The following is a 14,520-nucleotide window of genomic DNA, read 5'->3' on the forward strand; positions in this document are numbered from 1 at the left end:
ACAGTTTGTTAATGAACCTCAGGGATGGGAATACTTAAGCATCTAAATCCTAACCTGTTGCTGGCTTTAGACAGGAATCGTGCAACTGTTTTTAAACATCTGTAAAACCTGAAAAAGTTCCAGTTGTTCCTGAAAGCAGCAACACTGTGCTTTTCAGTGAGATTAGGGTCATTTCTCCACACAGAAAGACACTGGCCTGATGGTAGAATTGAACTCAGGACCTTCTTGCTGTGAGTAAACAGTGCTAACCACCAAGCCAACTGAAAATTTTTTTTTAAACCCACCCCTATTTATTAGTTCTGGAATATCTAGAATTAGGACCATCTTTATTCCATGGGCTAAAACAAGAACAAACAGTGGTAGTGGCGCCATGTAGTCATCACTACATGGTAGTGGGTAGCTGTTCATTTGCTTAACCTTTTGTGAAGACCTAATAAAGAAAATGTGACAGCTCGTTGGAGAAGGCTTTGTAAAATTCAGAAATTAGACCGTCACTACCTGTTGACTTATTACTTATTAACAGATCAATAATCTCCTCCAGTGAGATGTTTTCAATGTAAAGAACTTGTCCAAATTAAAAGTCTTGTCATTGATGAGCATTTTTTCAAGTGTATCACTTCTGGGGTTGATGAGTTTGGGCAGTGTTTTAACAGCATCAGTGGTCATATGGGCGCTGTCAGAAAGTACAGTAGATATGGTGGGCTTGTGATTAGTGGAGATAGCGAGGCAGTGGGTGACTTCATGACAGACAGGTGCTTTCTGCCAGAAAGCAGCAGGTGTAAGCACCCCTCCTGATAACCCTCAATGTCTACATGTATTTAAAATTGAGAGGCGGGCAGCGATGCCAGAGGTGAGGTTGAATACACAGACTGTCCTCTGTACACCATTTAGCGTGCCCACAAGGCCCCTTATGTATGTGTTATGAAAGCAGTGTTGGGAAGGTTACTTTTAAAATGTATTCCACTACAGATTACAGAATACATGCCCCAAAATGTATTCTGTAACGTATTCCATTACGTTACTCAATGAGAGTAACATATTCTGAATACTTTGGATGACTTAATATATTACCATGCTTTTTACAACTACATGAATGTCCTATTGCTGTGTGATTTATTCCTATTACTGAAGGTTACTCGCCATACCAATACCAACTAGATATTTAAATCTTAATATAAAATGAGTAACAGTAGGTGGACATTAGGTAAGGCTGCACTTTTTGAAGCGATCTCGTAAAGAAAACTATTCTGTGTGTATATAAAACAGGTCCGCGCCTCCAAACCGTACGTCGGGTTCCGTGTCGGGCCACCCCCCCAACCAGACTGGCCACCCCAGGTGCCACCCCAAAGGCAAAACAATAAAATTCAATCAAATATCAAATGTACGATTATGTTTTCACGGTGAAGCTCAGATACCAGCGGATGTCGCGGTAAACAACAGCAGCACCTTTAAGCTTGATCAGCTGTTGTTAGAATTTATTTAATATTAATTTCTAGTATCAGCTGATGTTTGCTGGAGCCACAGCTGTAAACCTGCTGGTCATGATGTCGGTTTGGATATGTGGTGAGAGGGAAACATGAAGATGAAACCAGGAGATGTCCTTACTGAATCATCAGAGCTGAACAGTTGATGGAGAAACAGGTTTATCTTTTAGGTCACATGAAGGAGTTGAAGGGAAGTTATGAACTGTTTCTGAGAGACAAATAACACCAGGATCCTTTTTTTATGTAGCTGACAGCTGGTAACTGTGCAGGGGCGGATCTAGGAAAGTTTTGCCAGGGGGCCAGGTAGGGCATTAACAGGGAGAGGGTGGCACAAAGAAATACTTTTCTTTCTTATTCTCATTTAAAATGTCTCGCTTTTATTAAATAATTATCTAAATCTTACAACCAAAGTTTTTATCTGACATAAAATGTATAGAAATCATACATATACCAACAAGACAGTGTACATATGGAAAAGATATTTATAAATCTTATAAAGTTTGTATCTGTCTTGTGTGAAACTTGTATGAAAAGCATACAAGAGTAAAAACAGATATAAGATCCCTTGAAAGATTATATAATGAATCTTGTATGTTTTGGATACTTACTAAAACAATATATGAAAGTAATGAGAAAGTGGCCACTTTCATGAGTAAATCATGTAAGCCTTATATAAGTAAAAACTTATATGACTTAACTCATGAAAGTGGCCACTTTCATGAGTTAAGTCATATAAGTTTTTACTATTTCTTTTCCATATGGGACTGTCACAACAGCATTTGTTTTCATTCAAAGTCTTTATGGCTTTAATACCTGGGGGGCCGGTCTGTAGTCAAAATGCCTGATTTTCTGTCCCAGTCCAGCCCTGCAGGTTAATACTGGCAGTGTCACCATGCCAGCTGACTGTATTTCATCATCAGCCAGTGTTGTTCTTTATACATCAATATTACCAAAGTTTACCATAAGGCAGCATAGAAAGTGTCATGGTTCTGGGTCAGTTTGGCCCAGTATTTTGAGTTGTCATGTTTTTGCAGGTTCAGTTTAGTTCCATGTGTCATTTTCTGTCTGTCTCTCAGTGTCAAGTCTGCATCTTTGTGTGATGGTTTCTTGTTCCTGTTTTATTGTGAAGGTCTGCGTCTCATGTGAGTGTGAGTGTATGTGTGTTCAGTTTTACCTCTGTCTCGTCTTGTTGATTATTCCCAGCTGTGTCCCCCACCTGTGTGTAATCTCCCTGTGTTTCTCTGTGTGCATTTAAGTCGCGTCTTCTGTGTTTGTAGTTGCTGGTCTGTCCGTGTTTCCACCCTGCTTCATCTGTGTGTTTCCCTGCAGTCAACCATCATCTGTTTCCGCCCGCTCTCATTAATGTCCAGGTTCGTGTTCTGTAGTTAGTTTATTCCCAGTTTAGTTTAGTTTAGTTTGTCCATTTCCTTTTTGTGTTTAATAAACCACCCTCACACCTGTACAAGTGCCTGCGTTTGGATCCTCCATTATTTTCCACACGGCTCATCTCACTCGCCGTGACAGTACGGACCAGCCAGATATGGATCCAGCAGCATTCAGCCCAACTAGGGAGCTTCAGGAGGCCGTTATCGACTCTGCTTCTAAATTACACTGTAAAAAAAAATCTGTCAAATTTACGGTAAAATACCGGCAGCTGTGGTTGCCAGGAATATACCGTGTAAAAAATGTGGAATCTGTAAAAGACAATACGGTATACTGGTTTTGTAACCCTAATTTTTAAGGTAGACAACGTATTATTTTACCAAAATCATGATAGAAAAAACCAAATATATTTGTCAATTATACAGCAATTTAATGTAAAAAATGCAACTTTCCATAGCTTTTTACGGATATTTGCAGTGAAAACAAAAGTAATAATATAATAATATTTACAGTAATTTGTTGTTAATTTAACAGTAATAGGATAGACCCTATTATTGTAAATAACTGTAAAAATAACAGAAATATGTTAAACCTTATTAAAACCTTTGACAGTTAAAAACACAGTGAAATTGTATAACAAATTACAGCATTTTATTTTGACCAGATACATTTTACGGTAAATTCCTGGCAACCACAGCTGCCGGTATTTTACCGCTAAAAATACAGTACAATATGAGGAACATAAATGGTTTACCGTACATTTTACATTTGCAACCGCTAAATATAGAAAAATCTAAAGATGCTCATATACAACCAAGGTAGAGAATATTACTGATAAACAATGAGAAAATTTGACATACCATTTGAAAACAGACTAAACATATTATTTTCTCTATTCCTACAAAACAGCATAGATCTTGAGAATATAGCATGTGTCCATATATATGGCTGGTAATCCATGGAGGAATGAATAAACATGAAACAAAATATTACCTGCCCCTGACCTATCAACAGTAATGAGTCACTGGGTCCTGCCTTGGTGAAGGAAAGGACTCGGTGGAGTTTCTAATGCGCATGGTGTTGAAGATACAAGCTCTGCAGGAGTACTTCAATGTCCATCAGGAGTTCACTTTGGACTGGCAGGATCCCCTCTGCAGCAAAAAAAATGGACAAAGTTTGATCAGTGCTTGAGCAAAATGCACAGAAATGAACAAAACGTGCTGCCAAAACCAGATCTAATGATAAATGATTTCTTAAGTGTAAAATATACAGTTCTTAAAGGATAGCTATTGTCAAAATGCAACCTGGGCTGTTTTTTTCAGTTTGTTTTTTTTTACTGTAAACGAGACAAACATATATCTAAAAGCATAATTACGACAAACAAGCCGTTTTTGAGATTGACCGTGATTTTGTTTTGTGGTCAATAGCCAGTGAATGGGAATACTAGGGGGCCGGGGCATAAATTTGAGCACATCAAAATCGATACAGTAAAAAAAACAAAAAAAAAAAAAAACAGCCCGGGTTGCGTTTTGGCAATAGTTATACTTTAAATCTACTTATGTAAAAGTTATACATAGACAACGCAGCCCTAATCACAATCATAATTTGTTGGAAAACGTATTTAAGTTTCGTATTGATTTATCATAGAACTTGAAGTTAATGGCTGAATGCATGGTGATGAGACCTATCATTCAATCTACATTTTATAGCGTATGAAACTGCTCACCTGGACATGAACCTGAGCTCGGCTGATTAAGATTAGTGTCTCCTGTCCATCTTTCTTTAGCAAAACTTGAATAATACCACTGCTTACCTCTTATTGAATCTTTGGGTGCAGACTTAATTGAAGAGCCTCGTATAAACAGGCAGGGTGTGATGTTTAGGGAAACCAAAGAATACAGCCGCCATCATTTCTGCCAGAAGACTCATGGGGTGCAACGAAGCTTTCATTGTGGACTGGCTAGATACCTTCTGCATTCAGAAGGAAAACAAGAAGGGCATACACCATAAACAATAATAACTGACAAAAATAATGAGACAAGAAATTAAAGTAACAAAATAAGTGCAAATCAAGTTTCCCTGTGTTACAGTGTAGCTGAATGTTTTTCAACAATTTGATTTACGGTAAAACACATACCAAATATTTCCAGCCAAGGTTTGTTTCAATCTTCAGCATTTTTTTCCTGCCATTGTCTTGAAACTGTTTCATCTGTCTCTCTCATTTGATGCTGTTTACAAAAACAAAACAGCAATATTGTAAAGGGAAAAAGGAAAATTAATTTAATGGAAAAAAAAAGATTATGACCTGAAATCTCACCATTTCCTGAGAGTCACAGGTCCTTTGAGTATCCTTATGGTTTCTGCTCAAATTCAGTGTCTGAAAAGGGCAGGAACAAAACAAACCTTTTTAATCATAATAAAGACAAAATAAGATTTAGAGACAGACGACAAAGAAATGTGTAAAATATCTTCTTGAATCTGTTTACTTTACTAACCTTGAAAGAGACTCTTGGGTCTTAGCTGTGCCACCACCCTTAAACCTTAAAACAGATGGAGACGATATGCTGGCCTGGCTTGAAATTTCCATATTTGGTGCTGTAAAACAATATCACAAACAATAGATTAATTGTACTTTTTGGACCTTGGCCAAAGCATAATAGAAAAAACAGAAAGTCCTTCATGGCTATTGTGCAATGAAATCATAATACTTACTGGTTTGTTTCTCAGATGTCTCCACTCCTAATGATTGTAGTGCCTCCAGTACAATTTCAAGGATTGAGGCAGACAGGTCCGGCAGCACCTTAGTAATGGAACTCCTTATGCTGCCCCCCATTTCCAAGATGTCTGATAAAAGAATGTGAATAAAGGTCAATTTACACCAAGTGGTACCTTTGGTCTTAAAATATGAAGCTGATCTTGCTTGATACTACACTTTTATACAGTGTTTCGTAAGTACCAAACTAACAGCACCATTATTGTGACAGCACACTGTGTTTCAGTGGAACCATTTGGTACCCATACTTCATGTAAGATGTTAATGGATAGAAATCAATTAAGTCAATGGGTTTTGACCAAAAAAATCATTTTATTTAAAACGGCTTACTATCACTTATGTCACACAGAACATCAGCAGGAGGCTCAGTAGAGGGCTCTTCTGATTTCTGCCACAGATCAGACTCTAGCAGACATCTCAAAGTCTCTCTTAAAGGCACATAATAGGCAAACCTATCTTTTCTGTTTTCATCTCTCCCGAAAAATATTTTCTTTGGTTCCGCATAGTTGAAGGCTTTTTTAAAGATCTGAGCTCTGGAGTGCACTGTCCTCAATGGCCCGGTATGACATGCAGAAAAAAGATCATAGCTTTTGACAGACTCGCAGACTTTGTTGATGTCCTCCTCTGATAATGATGTGTCATCTTTTAACAGTGATGCAAGTTTACCCAAACTGTATGTCTGTCCCAACTCATGCATGTTCTGCATTTCCTCTACAATGTTCTGTATGGTTGAAGCAGGCAGTAGAAACTGACCCTGCAATTTTAAGTAGAATAGTGAAACGTTTCTCAGAAAAAGATCACAGAATTCAGGGGGCATTTCCATGTTATCTTCATGTGTAATAGACTGTGCAGCAGGCTCGGAAATCAAGGGTACAAAGTCATCTGATGTGGTTGGAACAGATGATGATTGACATGCAGACTCTCTATATAAATCACCAATGCTGCTGTCTGAAAACTCTGTGTTTACGTGACATGTGAGCAGTAAAAGATGATTTAACTCTAAAGGTATTTGTGCATCCTCTTACTGGACAAGTGACCACGTGTCCTTCCACAATATGGCTCTTCAGATGAGCTATTAACTCTTTAGAGTTCTGACACTGACGTTCACACATCGCCATTGCACATGTAAACGAAGAAACCACCACCACACCAGTGACATGGGTGGGGGCAGTGTCTTCGGTAAAAATGAGCCTTAAACGCGCCATACCTGGTGTATGTCTGCTTGCAGCCTGCTTCAATACACCGAAAGAAACAACGTGGCTCATTCCGATGCAGTTTACAATGAAGCACGTAGCCCCTTGATGACTGAACTACCTTACCACAGAAATTACACGTTAACATAACTCCACGTACTTTGGTAATTCCTCCCTAGCGAATTAAGCACGCCATATACAGAAACTAATCCAGAGCGATGCTTCCCTCGCAACAGTAATGCTAACTCAACTCACAAATGCTAACTAAATTCACAACCTCACTCATAAAAAACGAACTGCTAAAATTATCTATAAACGCTGGGCTGGTGGATTTTTATAACAGAGATAACTTGAAGTTGCATGTACTCACCTCACCTCGAACTAATTGTAAGCTGCCAGGATGTCTACAAATTCCGAAGATGCTGTGGTCCAAGCAGCAATAAATGGCGCTAATATACGAGTTCAAAACTGTGTCCGTTAGCGAAGCCAACTTGAGTCTCCTGCATGAAAAAAAGAGCGGTTGGCACACAGCTCAGCAGCGCGCCGCGCTATTGGTCATTTTCAGGTGACGTCATCCCGCAATGTAACGTCGCTCTTTGTTTCTTTAGGAGGTTCGAATTTGATCAGAAGTCACGTCTGCAGACCGCTGCAGCCACGTCTTACCTTGCTTCCCCTTTTTTTGGTGAAATGGTTCGCTCATACTGCACAATGTTGCTACCAGATTTTTTTTCTCTGCAATTCGAACGTAAAACGTCTGTACACAGTTTACCAGCAGTTTAGCTACCAATCAACAGCGATCACACAAATTCAAAATTTAAGGCCGACCCACTTAAGGTGGTCTGATAATATGGCGTGAAACACAACAACATAAAGTTGTTTTAAAATAATAATTAAAAAAGATTATTGAAATCAATTTTATTCACAACCATAAACTTTATTTTTAACATCTTCTTTTGCTGTTGATTTTTTTTATCAGAAGGTTAACAATGATATACTGCAGGCCTAACTTTTAATCTGTATATCAGTATCTGAATTTTAAAATAAAAAAATACTATCAGTTTTATTGTCTTTCACTGCTGATATTTGCTTTTTTTTTAATGGTATGTACTGGTTGTATTATTATGGTGGACCCTATTTTTTAACATCTTGTTTCTGTAAAAATGAATGTTTTTGTTTGCTTAAAAATCTACAGCTTTATACTGTGAATTCCAATGTGCACAACCCCAAAAGATGTAGTTTTACTCAAATAATACCGTAAAATCTAAGTTTTTCAGACATTTTCAACATTACAATATGTAATTGTAAAATGTATGCATATTTATTTGTTTTCACAGAAAATATTTATAATTTCAACATTTTATTACAGTAAAAAACAAAGTTTTATCCAGTCTCACAATTAACGGTTATTCAATCTATTTAATACAGTAAAAGGAAGTTTTTGATTTTACGCTCCATTACCGTTGGAATTTGACGGTGTTTTGCTGTATATTTTACTGACTTTTTTTACAGTGTAATCAACCAGTGGTTAGAGCATGAGGGAGAAGCGTCTCTTTACACTGTGGAAGCCAACCTACCACACCTTATTTCCAGTTACCCCTGGTTATTGGACTCACTGCATCCGCTCGTACAGAATTTTGTTCTTCACGAGCTTCACCTTCACCCGCCGCTACCGCTTGCCCACTCGCTTCAATGGAGGACGTGCCGTCCGGCCGGCCAGACGAAGAATTACCCGGTCCGTCGGAGCCGTCTCTGAGACGAAAGCGACGTTCGCGCCGCCGGCGTGGCACCCCACAGCCGGATGTAGGGACATGTAAGCAGTCAGCTGTGGTGAGTGAAAGGGACAGTTTTTATGCTGCGTCAGACTCTGTGACTGTGTTTTCTGGAGCTATTTTTTTGTGTGTCTTCTGAATATAACAATAATTTTTCCGTCTCACCCATGGCCACTGCTCCAAAGACTGCCTTTGCCGAGCCCACATTCAGGGTTAATGACTGTGTTCACGCTGTTGTTTCTAAACCTGAAGTTACTGACTCAAGCACCACGAGTTTAGGGAATGACTATGTTAGGGGAGCCTTTTACGTCTGCCTCGGTTCCTTCAGGTAAAGCAATAAACTTCCCCGAAACAGTTTTTCCTGACCATATCCCCCCATCCACACCTTCACCACAAGTTAATGTGGGGCCTGTAACACAGTTAGCAGTACAGTTATCAGTTCAGCCAGCTGCCATCAGTTCAGCCAGCTGCCATCAGTTCAGCCAGCTGCCCAGCTGCCATCAGTTCAGCCAGCTGCCCAGCTGCCCTCAGCCCAGCAGCCCTCAGCCCAGCAGCCCTCAGTTCAGCCAGCTGCCCAGCTGCCCTCAGTTCAGCCAGCTGCCCAGCTGCCCTCAGTTCAGCCAGCTGCCCAGCTGCCCTCAGTTCAGCCAGCTGCCCAGCTGCCCTCAGTTCAGCCAGCCACTCCACCACCTGTTACAACTTCGCCACCTGTAGCTCAGTTGCCACCAGTTCAGCAGCCTACCCACTCGTTCATTCAGCCACCATCCTCACTGTCTCATTCTAAGCAGGGAACACACTTCACCACAACATCTGCTGGTTCTCTTAAGCTGGCCATGTCAGAGACAGTTGCTCCCTCTAGGGTCTCCCCAGAGGCTCGGTGTACCCCTAGAGGTCAAGACGCCAGTGCCAGCAGCCTCACCGGAGAACTCACCAGAACAGTCTCAGCTCTCAGCACCCCCTGAGAGTTCAAGTGAGTTCACCCGTCTGCCTCCGTCCTCTGCTGAGTGCATTGGGGAACACTTTCAGCCCTCTGAGGACTGCATCCCACTGTTGCTGCCTGAGTCTAGCCACTGTGCTGCTCAGTCCCAGCCAGTGTCCACACTGGCAGAGGTCTCCGTGCCTGCTGCTTCAGTGTCTGTTTCCACTGGAGGGCCAGAGGGGCCCGTCCAGTCTCAAGCCATGTTAGCTGGTGGTTCAGGTGAACCCAGCCAGTGTCCTGCCTCGTCTGCTGGAGGGCCCGAGTCGCCCGTCCAGCTTCAAGCCGAATCAGCTGGTGGGTCCGAGGAGCCCACCCAGCACCACACCTCATCTGCTGGGGGTCCTGGAGGACCCAGCAAGCACATCCTCACGTCTGCTGACGGTCCGGGGAGGTTTGTTCAGCCACCACCTGGTGAATCATCCCCCGTGACTTCTACACCGTTGCCTGCATCCGCATCACCTCCTGCAGCATCACCGCCTGCAGCATCACCACTGTCAGGTTCCGCAGCCGTCCCGCTGCCGTCAGTTCCAGCCTCTGTGCCTTCATCCACGCCTGGTCCAGCCTCTGTGCCTTCATCCACGCCTGGTCCAGCTTCAGCTCCGCCTTCGTCTGGTCCAGCTTCAGCTCCGCCTTCGTCTGGTCCAGCTTCAGCTCCGCCTTCGCCTGGTCCAGCTTCAGCTCCTTCATCCACGCCTGGTCCAGCTTTAGCTCTGCCTCCGTCTGGTCCGCCTCCGCCTTCGCCTTCGTCTGGTCCTGCCTCGCCTGGTCCTGCCTCGCCTTCGTCTGGTCCTGCCTCGTCTGGTCCTGCGGTTGCCACACCGTCGTCAGAGCTAGCTCGACTGGTTCCGCCTCGCCTCTGCCGGCCGTTTTCCGGGCCTCTAAGTTGGCGTCGTGGCCTTCGGGGACGGCCTCCGGAAAGGGTTCGTCGCCGCCGCTGGCATCGCGGCTGACCTCCAGACCTCCTCAGTGACCACCACTGCCTTCCAAGTGGTCGGCCTCCTGACTGGTTTTGCCTGCGCCGCCGCCGTTGTTGTGTGCATGGCCGGCCTCCAGAACTGTTTGCCCATCGCCGCCGTTGTTGTGTGCACGGCCGGCCTCCAGAACTATCTTGGTCTTAGTGTTGTCGACCCCCTGTACTTTTTTTTTTTTTCCAGACTCTTGTTGAGCTCTGATTTGGTTTTGTTTTTGATCTGTTTTCTTGTGTTCTTGAACTGTTTTCTTGTGTATTTGGACTCTTGTGGTCCTTGTTTTTTGTTTCGGTGCTGAGTAAATGCTGAGTAAATGCTGAGTAAACACTGACAAAGCACTGATTGTATCTCTTCTACTTTATCAACGCAGTATCTAAAAACTTTGCACCATAGTGGTTAAAATCGCATTCTAATAAGAGTTAAAAGCGCATTTGGTTATTAGGTTTATAGGATTATTGAATTATGGTTAACGGTTGGTAGGATTTTTTTTTTTTTTTTCAAACATTATCTGCCCCCCCCCCCCCCCCCCCCCCAACAAATATTTTCTAGACACGCCGCTGGATAAATGAAACAAATTGACAAACAGCAGCATTTTGTGGCTCTTCACACATGTTCATTATCTTCTGATGATCCTGGATGGAGACAAACTACAGATAAGTGTGTTCAGCCCAACTAGTTTATCTCATTACAGCAGTTTGATGTTTCTCTTTGAATCCCCCTGAAGATCCTGACAGTGAAGCACGTACATAATACTGCAGCCTTTCAACTCTGAGCTTATTTAGTTCTATTAATACACTGAAATCTCATTTGTGTCATGAAGAAAGTCTTTAACCCTTTAAGACCTACCATAGAACCAAGTCCGCCAGAGCTTATATTATATTTTTACATGCTGTGTAGCCATTTTTGGGAGCATTTCAAGTTGCTATACATCAATACAACCATTATAGCCCAAACTTTAATAATATGTCTGCATTAGGTGCATAGTAATTACATAAATTGCAAAAAAGTGCAATAAACTACAAAAAAATTGAAAATCGTTTTTGTTTTTTTTAACATATATTTCTAGTTAGAGAAATTTAAGAGGCTCATCCCTCAAAACTGTAAATACAAAAAAGTTGCACAAACTAGTTTCCCACCACAGGAAATTTATTTTGAGTGTCTTCATAGTTTTATTTTTGAAATACACCAATTTTTATATACTGCAGGAAAAACGAAAATAAATATTATAGTGCAAATTTGCAAAATAACAGCATATGCATCAAAATAAACTATTTCCAGCATGAGTCCTAAGCATCCCAGAAATGACACAGAAAGTCATAAACTCAAACATAACTTTTTAAAACACAAGTATAGGCTCATAAGGCCCAGATCGTAAAAAAACTACATTTCCGCAAAATGACGTCACTTCCGGTTTCGGGCAGGTCATGCGGTCATGTGATAGTTCGCGCTGATGGACGTAGGAAGTGTTACAAACAGCTGATCGGATCGGCGAAGCGTGTTTCTCGAATATCATGTTTTTGTTGCTGCAAGTGATTTTTATGCAGTTTTTGCAAAGCTTTATGTGGAAGGAAACCGTGACCGAGGACAAGCTGATGGCATAAGATGTAAGTACAACTCCTCCGGTTTCATATGCAAAAAAAATTATTGCGCTAGCTTACGTGGTTGCAGTGCTACCGGGATTTAAAAATAGTTACACAAAATGGAGCGTGCCCGCTCCGATCGGCTGTAAAGGGTTAATCAAACAGAATTCAAAGATCAGAAACATTTCATATATGGAGTTAAACATGAATCATTGTTTCAACAATATATTTATTGTTGTCATAAACAGACAAGAAGACAACAACAAACTGCTCCTCCCATTCAACACATGTCAGTCCATATCCCAGCAAACTAAATCATCTCCATTTACACATCAAATAGAAACATGAATCACTTGTAATGATTAGAAACTTGATAGAATTTCAAATCTAGTTTGGGGAGTCATTCAGTGAGAAACAGTGAAATGATTTTCCATGTGAAAAGGTGGACAGCAGAAACAGAAAGAAACAGTGAAACTAAAAGAGAAACAAAGAGCTTTGGAACAACGAGGCAGCAGGAGGACAGCTGCAGTTTAACAGCTTCAACTCACTGACAGGAAACAACATTAGAAACATCATCATCCTCAACTCATCTGCTGCACTGACACCTTCAACGGACACACCTTCACTGTATCATTAGTGCGAATGTATGGAAACAACCTGTGAGTGAAAGTGTGTGTGAAGGTGTGTATGTGTGTGTTAGTATCAGGATCAGAGAACGACAGTTTTCCTCTGTTCCAGTCCAGATTCACTCTGATCCTCTGGAGCTTCTGCTGGAATGAGAGATGAGTGTGAGGAGGTGATTGTGAGATTTTGTAGTATTCATTATCAAACAACCCTATTCTCCAAATTCCAGACAGTTTGTTTCCCTTTCTCTGCCCAGACTCTGCTAACACACCCAGTACCCACAATGTACTGTCTCCAACATCAACATCCCAACTGTGAGTCCCTGAGTTAAAGCCCTCAGAGCCCAGGACAGCTCTGTAAAAATCAATCCTCTCTGGATTATCAGGAAGCTGCTGCTTCTCTCCCCCTTCAGTCACACTGGTCAGATCTTCAGACAGGATGAGGTTTGGATGAGCAGTGTTTGGGTCCAGAATGAGAGGAGTGTAGGAGACCATGTCCTTCATGTTGTTCCAGATGTTGAAGGTCAGGTTGCCCAGGTGTTTGGCCTGGTCTATCAGAGCTCCTGAGGGCAGCTGTGGATCATCCAGCAGGGGGCAGCGCTGGACTCTTTCCACTGCAGCCTTTAAGTTGTGCAGGAATGAGACGTCTTCAGCTCTCAGCTCCTCCTCTGTGGCTCTGACTGTGTCTGAAAGAGCTGCTATCTCTCTGCTCAGAGCCTCCATCTTCTCCTTCATCATCCCACTCTTCTGCTCCTCTTCCTCCCTCAGAGCAGCCAGCCTGGCCTCCTCTTCCTCTGCTAGAAACTGGTGAAGCTTCTTAAACTGCTCCTTAATCTGCCTCTCTGTGTGTCGGGCCTGGACCTTAATGTGTTCTGCTGTTTGATCAAACTTCACTTGAACTTCTTCACAAACCTTTAACTTCTCCTTTAAGGGCTCCAGAGTTTCCTGAAGTACCTCCTTGTGTTGTTGTGCAGCTTCATCGATGGGTCTGAATCTGTGGTTGGTGTGTTTTTCTGAGGCACAGCAGACGACACACACTGGCTGCTGATGGTCCAGACAGAAGAGTTTGAGTTTCTCATATTGCAGACTGCAGAGAGCCTCTGAAGCTCTCTGATCTCTCTCCTGTAAGAACGACTCACACAGGTTCTTTAATGCCAGATTTAAAGGTGGATCATCCCTTGAAGATCTTCTCTTACAAACTGGACACTCATGTGTTGGTCTCTCTCTCCACCATATCTTCAGACAGTCTTTACAGAAGCTGTGGCTACATGACAGAAGAACAGGATCTCTGAAGACCTCCTTACAGACCGGACAGCAGAGATCCTCCTCTGATCTGGAAGCCATTGAGTCTGTGAGTGAAGCTGAAAACAGCAGACAGGAAGTACAGTCAGTCCTGGCTCCCCTCCCTCCTCTACCACCTTCACTGAAACTTGCTTTGAGTCGTGTTTTTGCTCAAACTCACATTCAGTGTGTGGAGCGTCAGCAGCTTGAAGCAGCAGTGTTGGAGTTTTCCACTTTTCTCTCCTGTAGCTGGACTCACTCAGAGGAAGCTGCTAGTTTAGTTCTCAGTTATAACAACCAATGTTCCTGTAACTCAGGGTGTGTTTCAGTCCAAAGTTCAGACATCAGCCTGCCAGAAGCTGTAAAAGTTAATGATAAACAGCTTTTATATCATGTCCCTTTCACAGGTCAGTGCATGAAAGCAGTGACGGAGCTGTTTATGGTCTTTTACACTTTTCCAATGAGGAAGCTGCTAGTTTGGTCTGAG

At 42.2% G+C, this 14,520-nt stretch overlaps 1 protein-coding gene and 1 long non-coding RNA gene across 3 annotated transcripts; both read right to left on the reverse strand.

Annotated features, from left to right (window-relative positions):
• Nucleotides 1-3,775: 3,775 nt before the first annotated feature.
• Nucleotides 3,776-7,746, reverse strand: LOC113017790 (uncharacterized). 2 transcript variants are annotated; one of them, XR_003271574.1, is made up of 7 exons: nt 7,209-7,746; nt 5,580-5,711; nt 5,363-5,462; nt 5,185-5,244; nt 5,005-5,095; nt 4,681-4,838; nt 3,776-4,018 (listed from the first exon to the last, which is right to left on the reverse strand). It is a non-coding gene; the product is annotated as an uncharacterized LOC113017790 (long non-coding RNA). The 2 variants fall into 2 exon arrangements; XR_003271573.1 differs by having other exon boundaries at nt 7,204-7,746.
• Nucleotides 7,747-12,683: 4,937 nt separating this feature from the next.
• On the reverse strand, nt 12,684-14,096 carry LOC113017753 (nuclear factor 7, brain-like). Its single transcript, XM_026160865.1, has one exon. The coding sequence runs from the start codon at nt 14,094-14,096 to the stop codon at nt 12,711-12,713; it is 1,386 nt and encodes a 461-aa protein (XP_026016650.1). The 3' UTR covers nt 12,684-12,710.
• Between the last annotated feature and the right edge of the window lie 424 nt (nt 14,097-14,520).

This window comes from Astatotilapia calliptera, unplaced genomic scaffold (assembly GCF_900246225.1).
Source record: "Astatotilapia calliptera unplaced genomic scaffold, fAstCal1.2 U_scaffold_2, whole genome shotgun sequence".
Lineage (NCBI taxonomy): Eukaryota > Metazoa > Chordata > Actinopteri > Cichliformes > Cichlidae > Astatotilapia > Astatotilapia calliptera.

Coding starts and splice junctions, on each gene's coding strand:
- LOC113017753 (XM_026160865.1), bottom strand. CDS start 14,096: ATGGCTTCCAGATCAGAGGAGGATCTCTGCTGTCCGGTCTGTAAGGAG.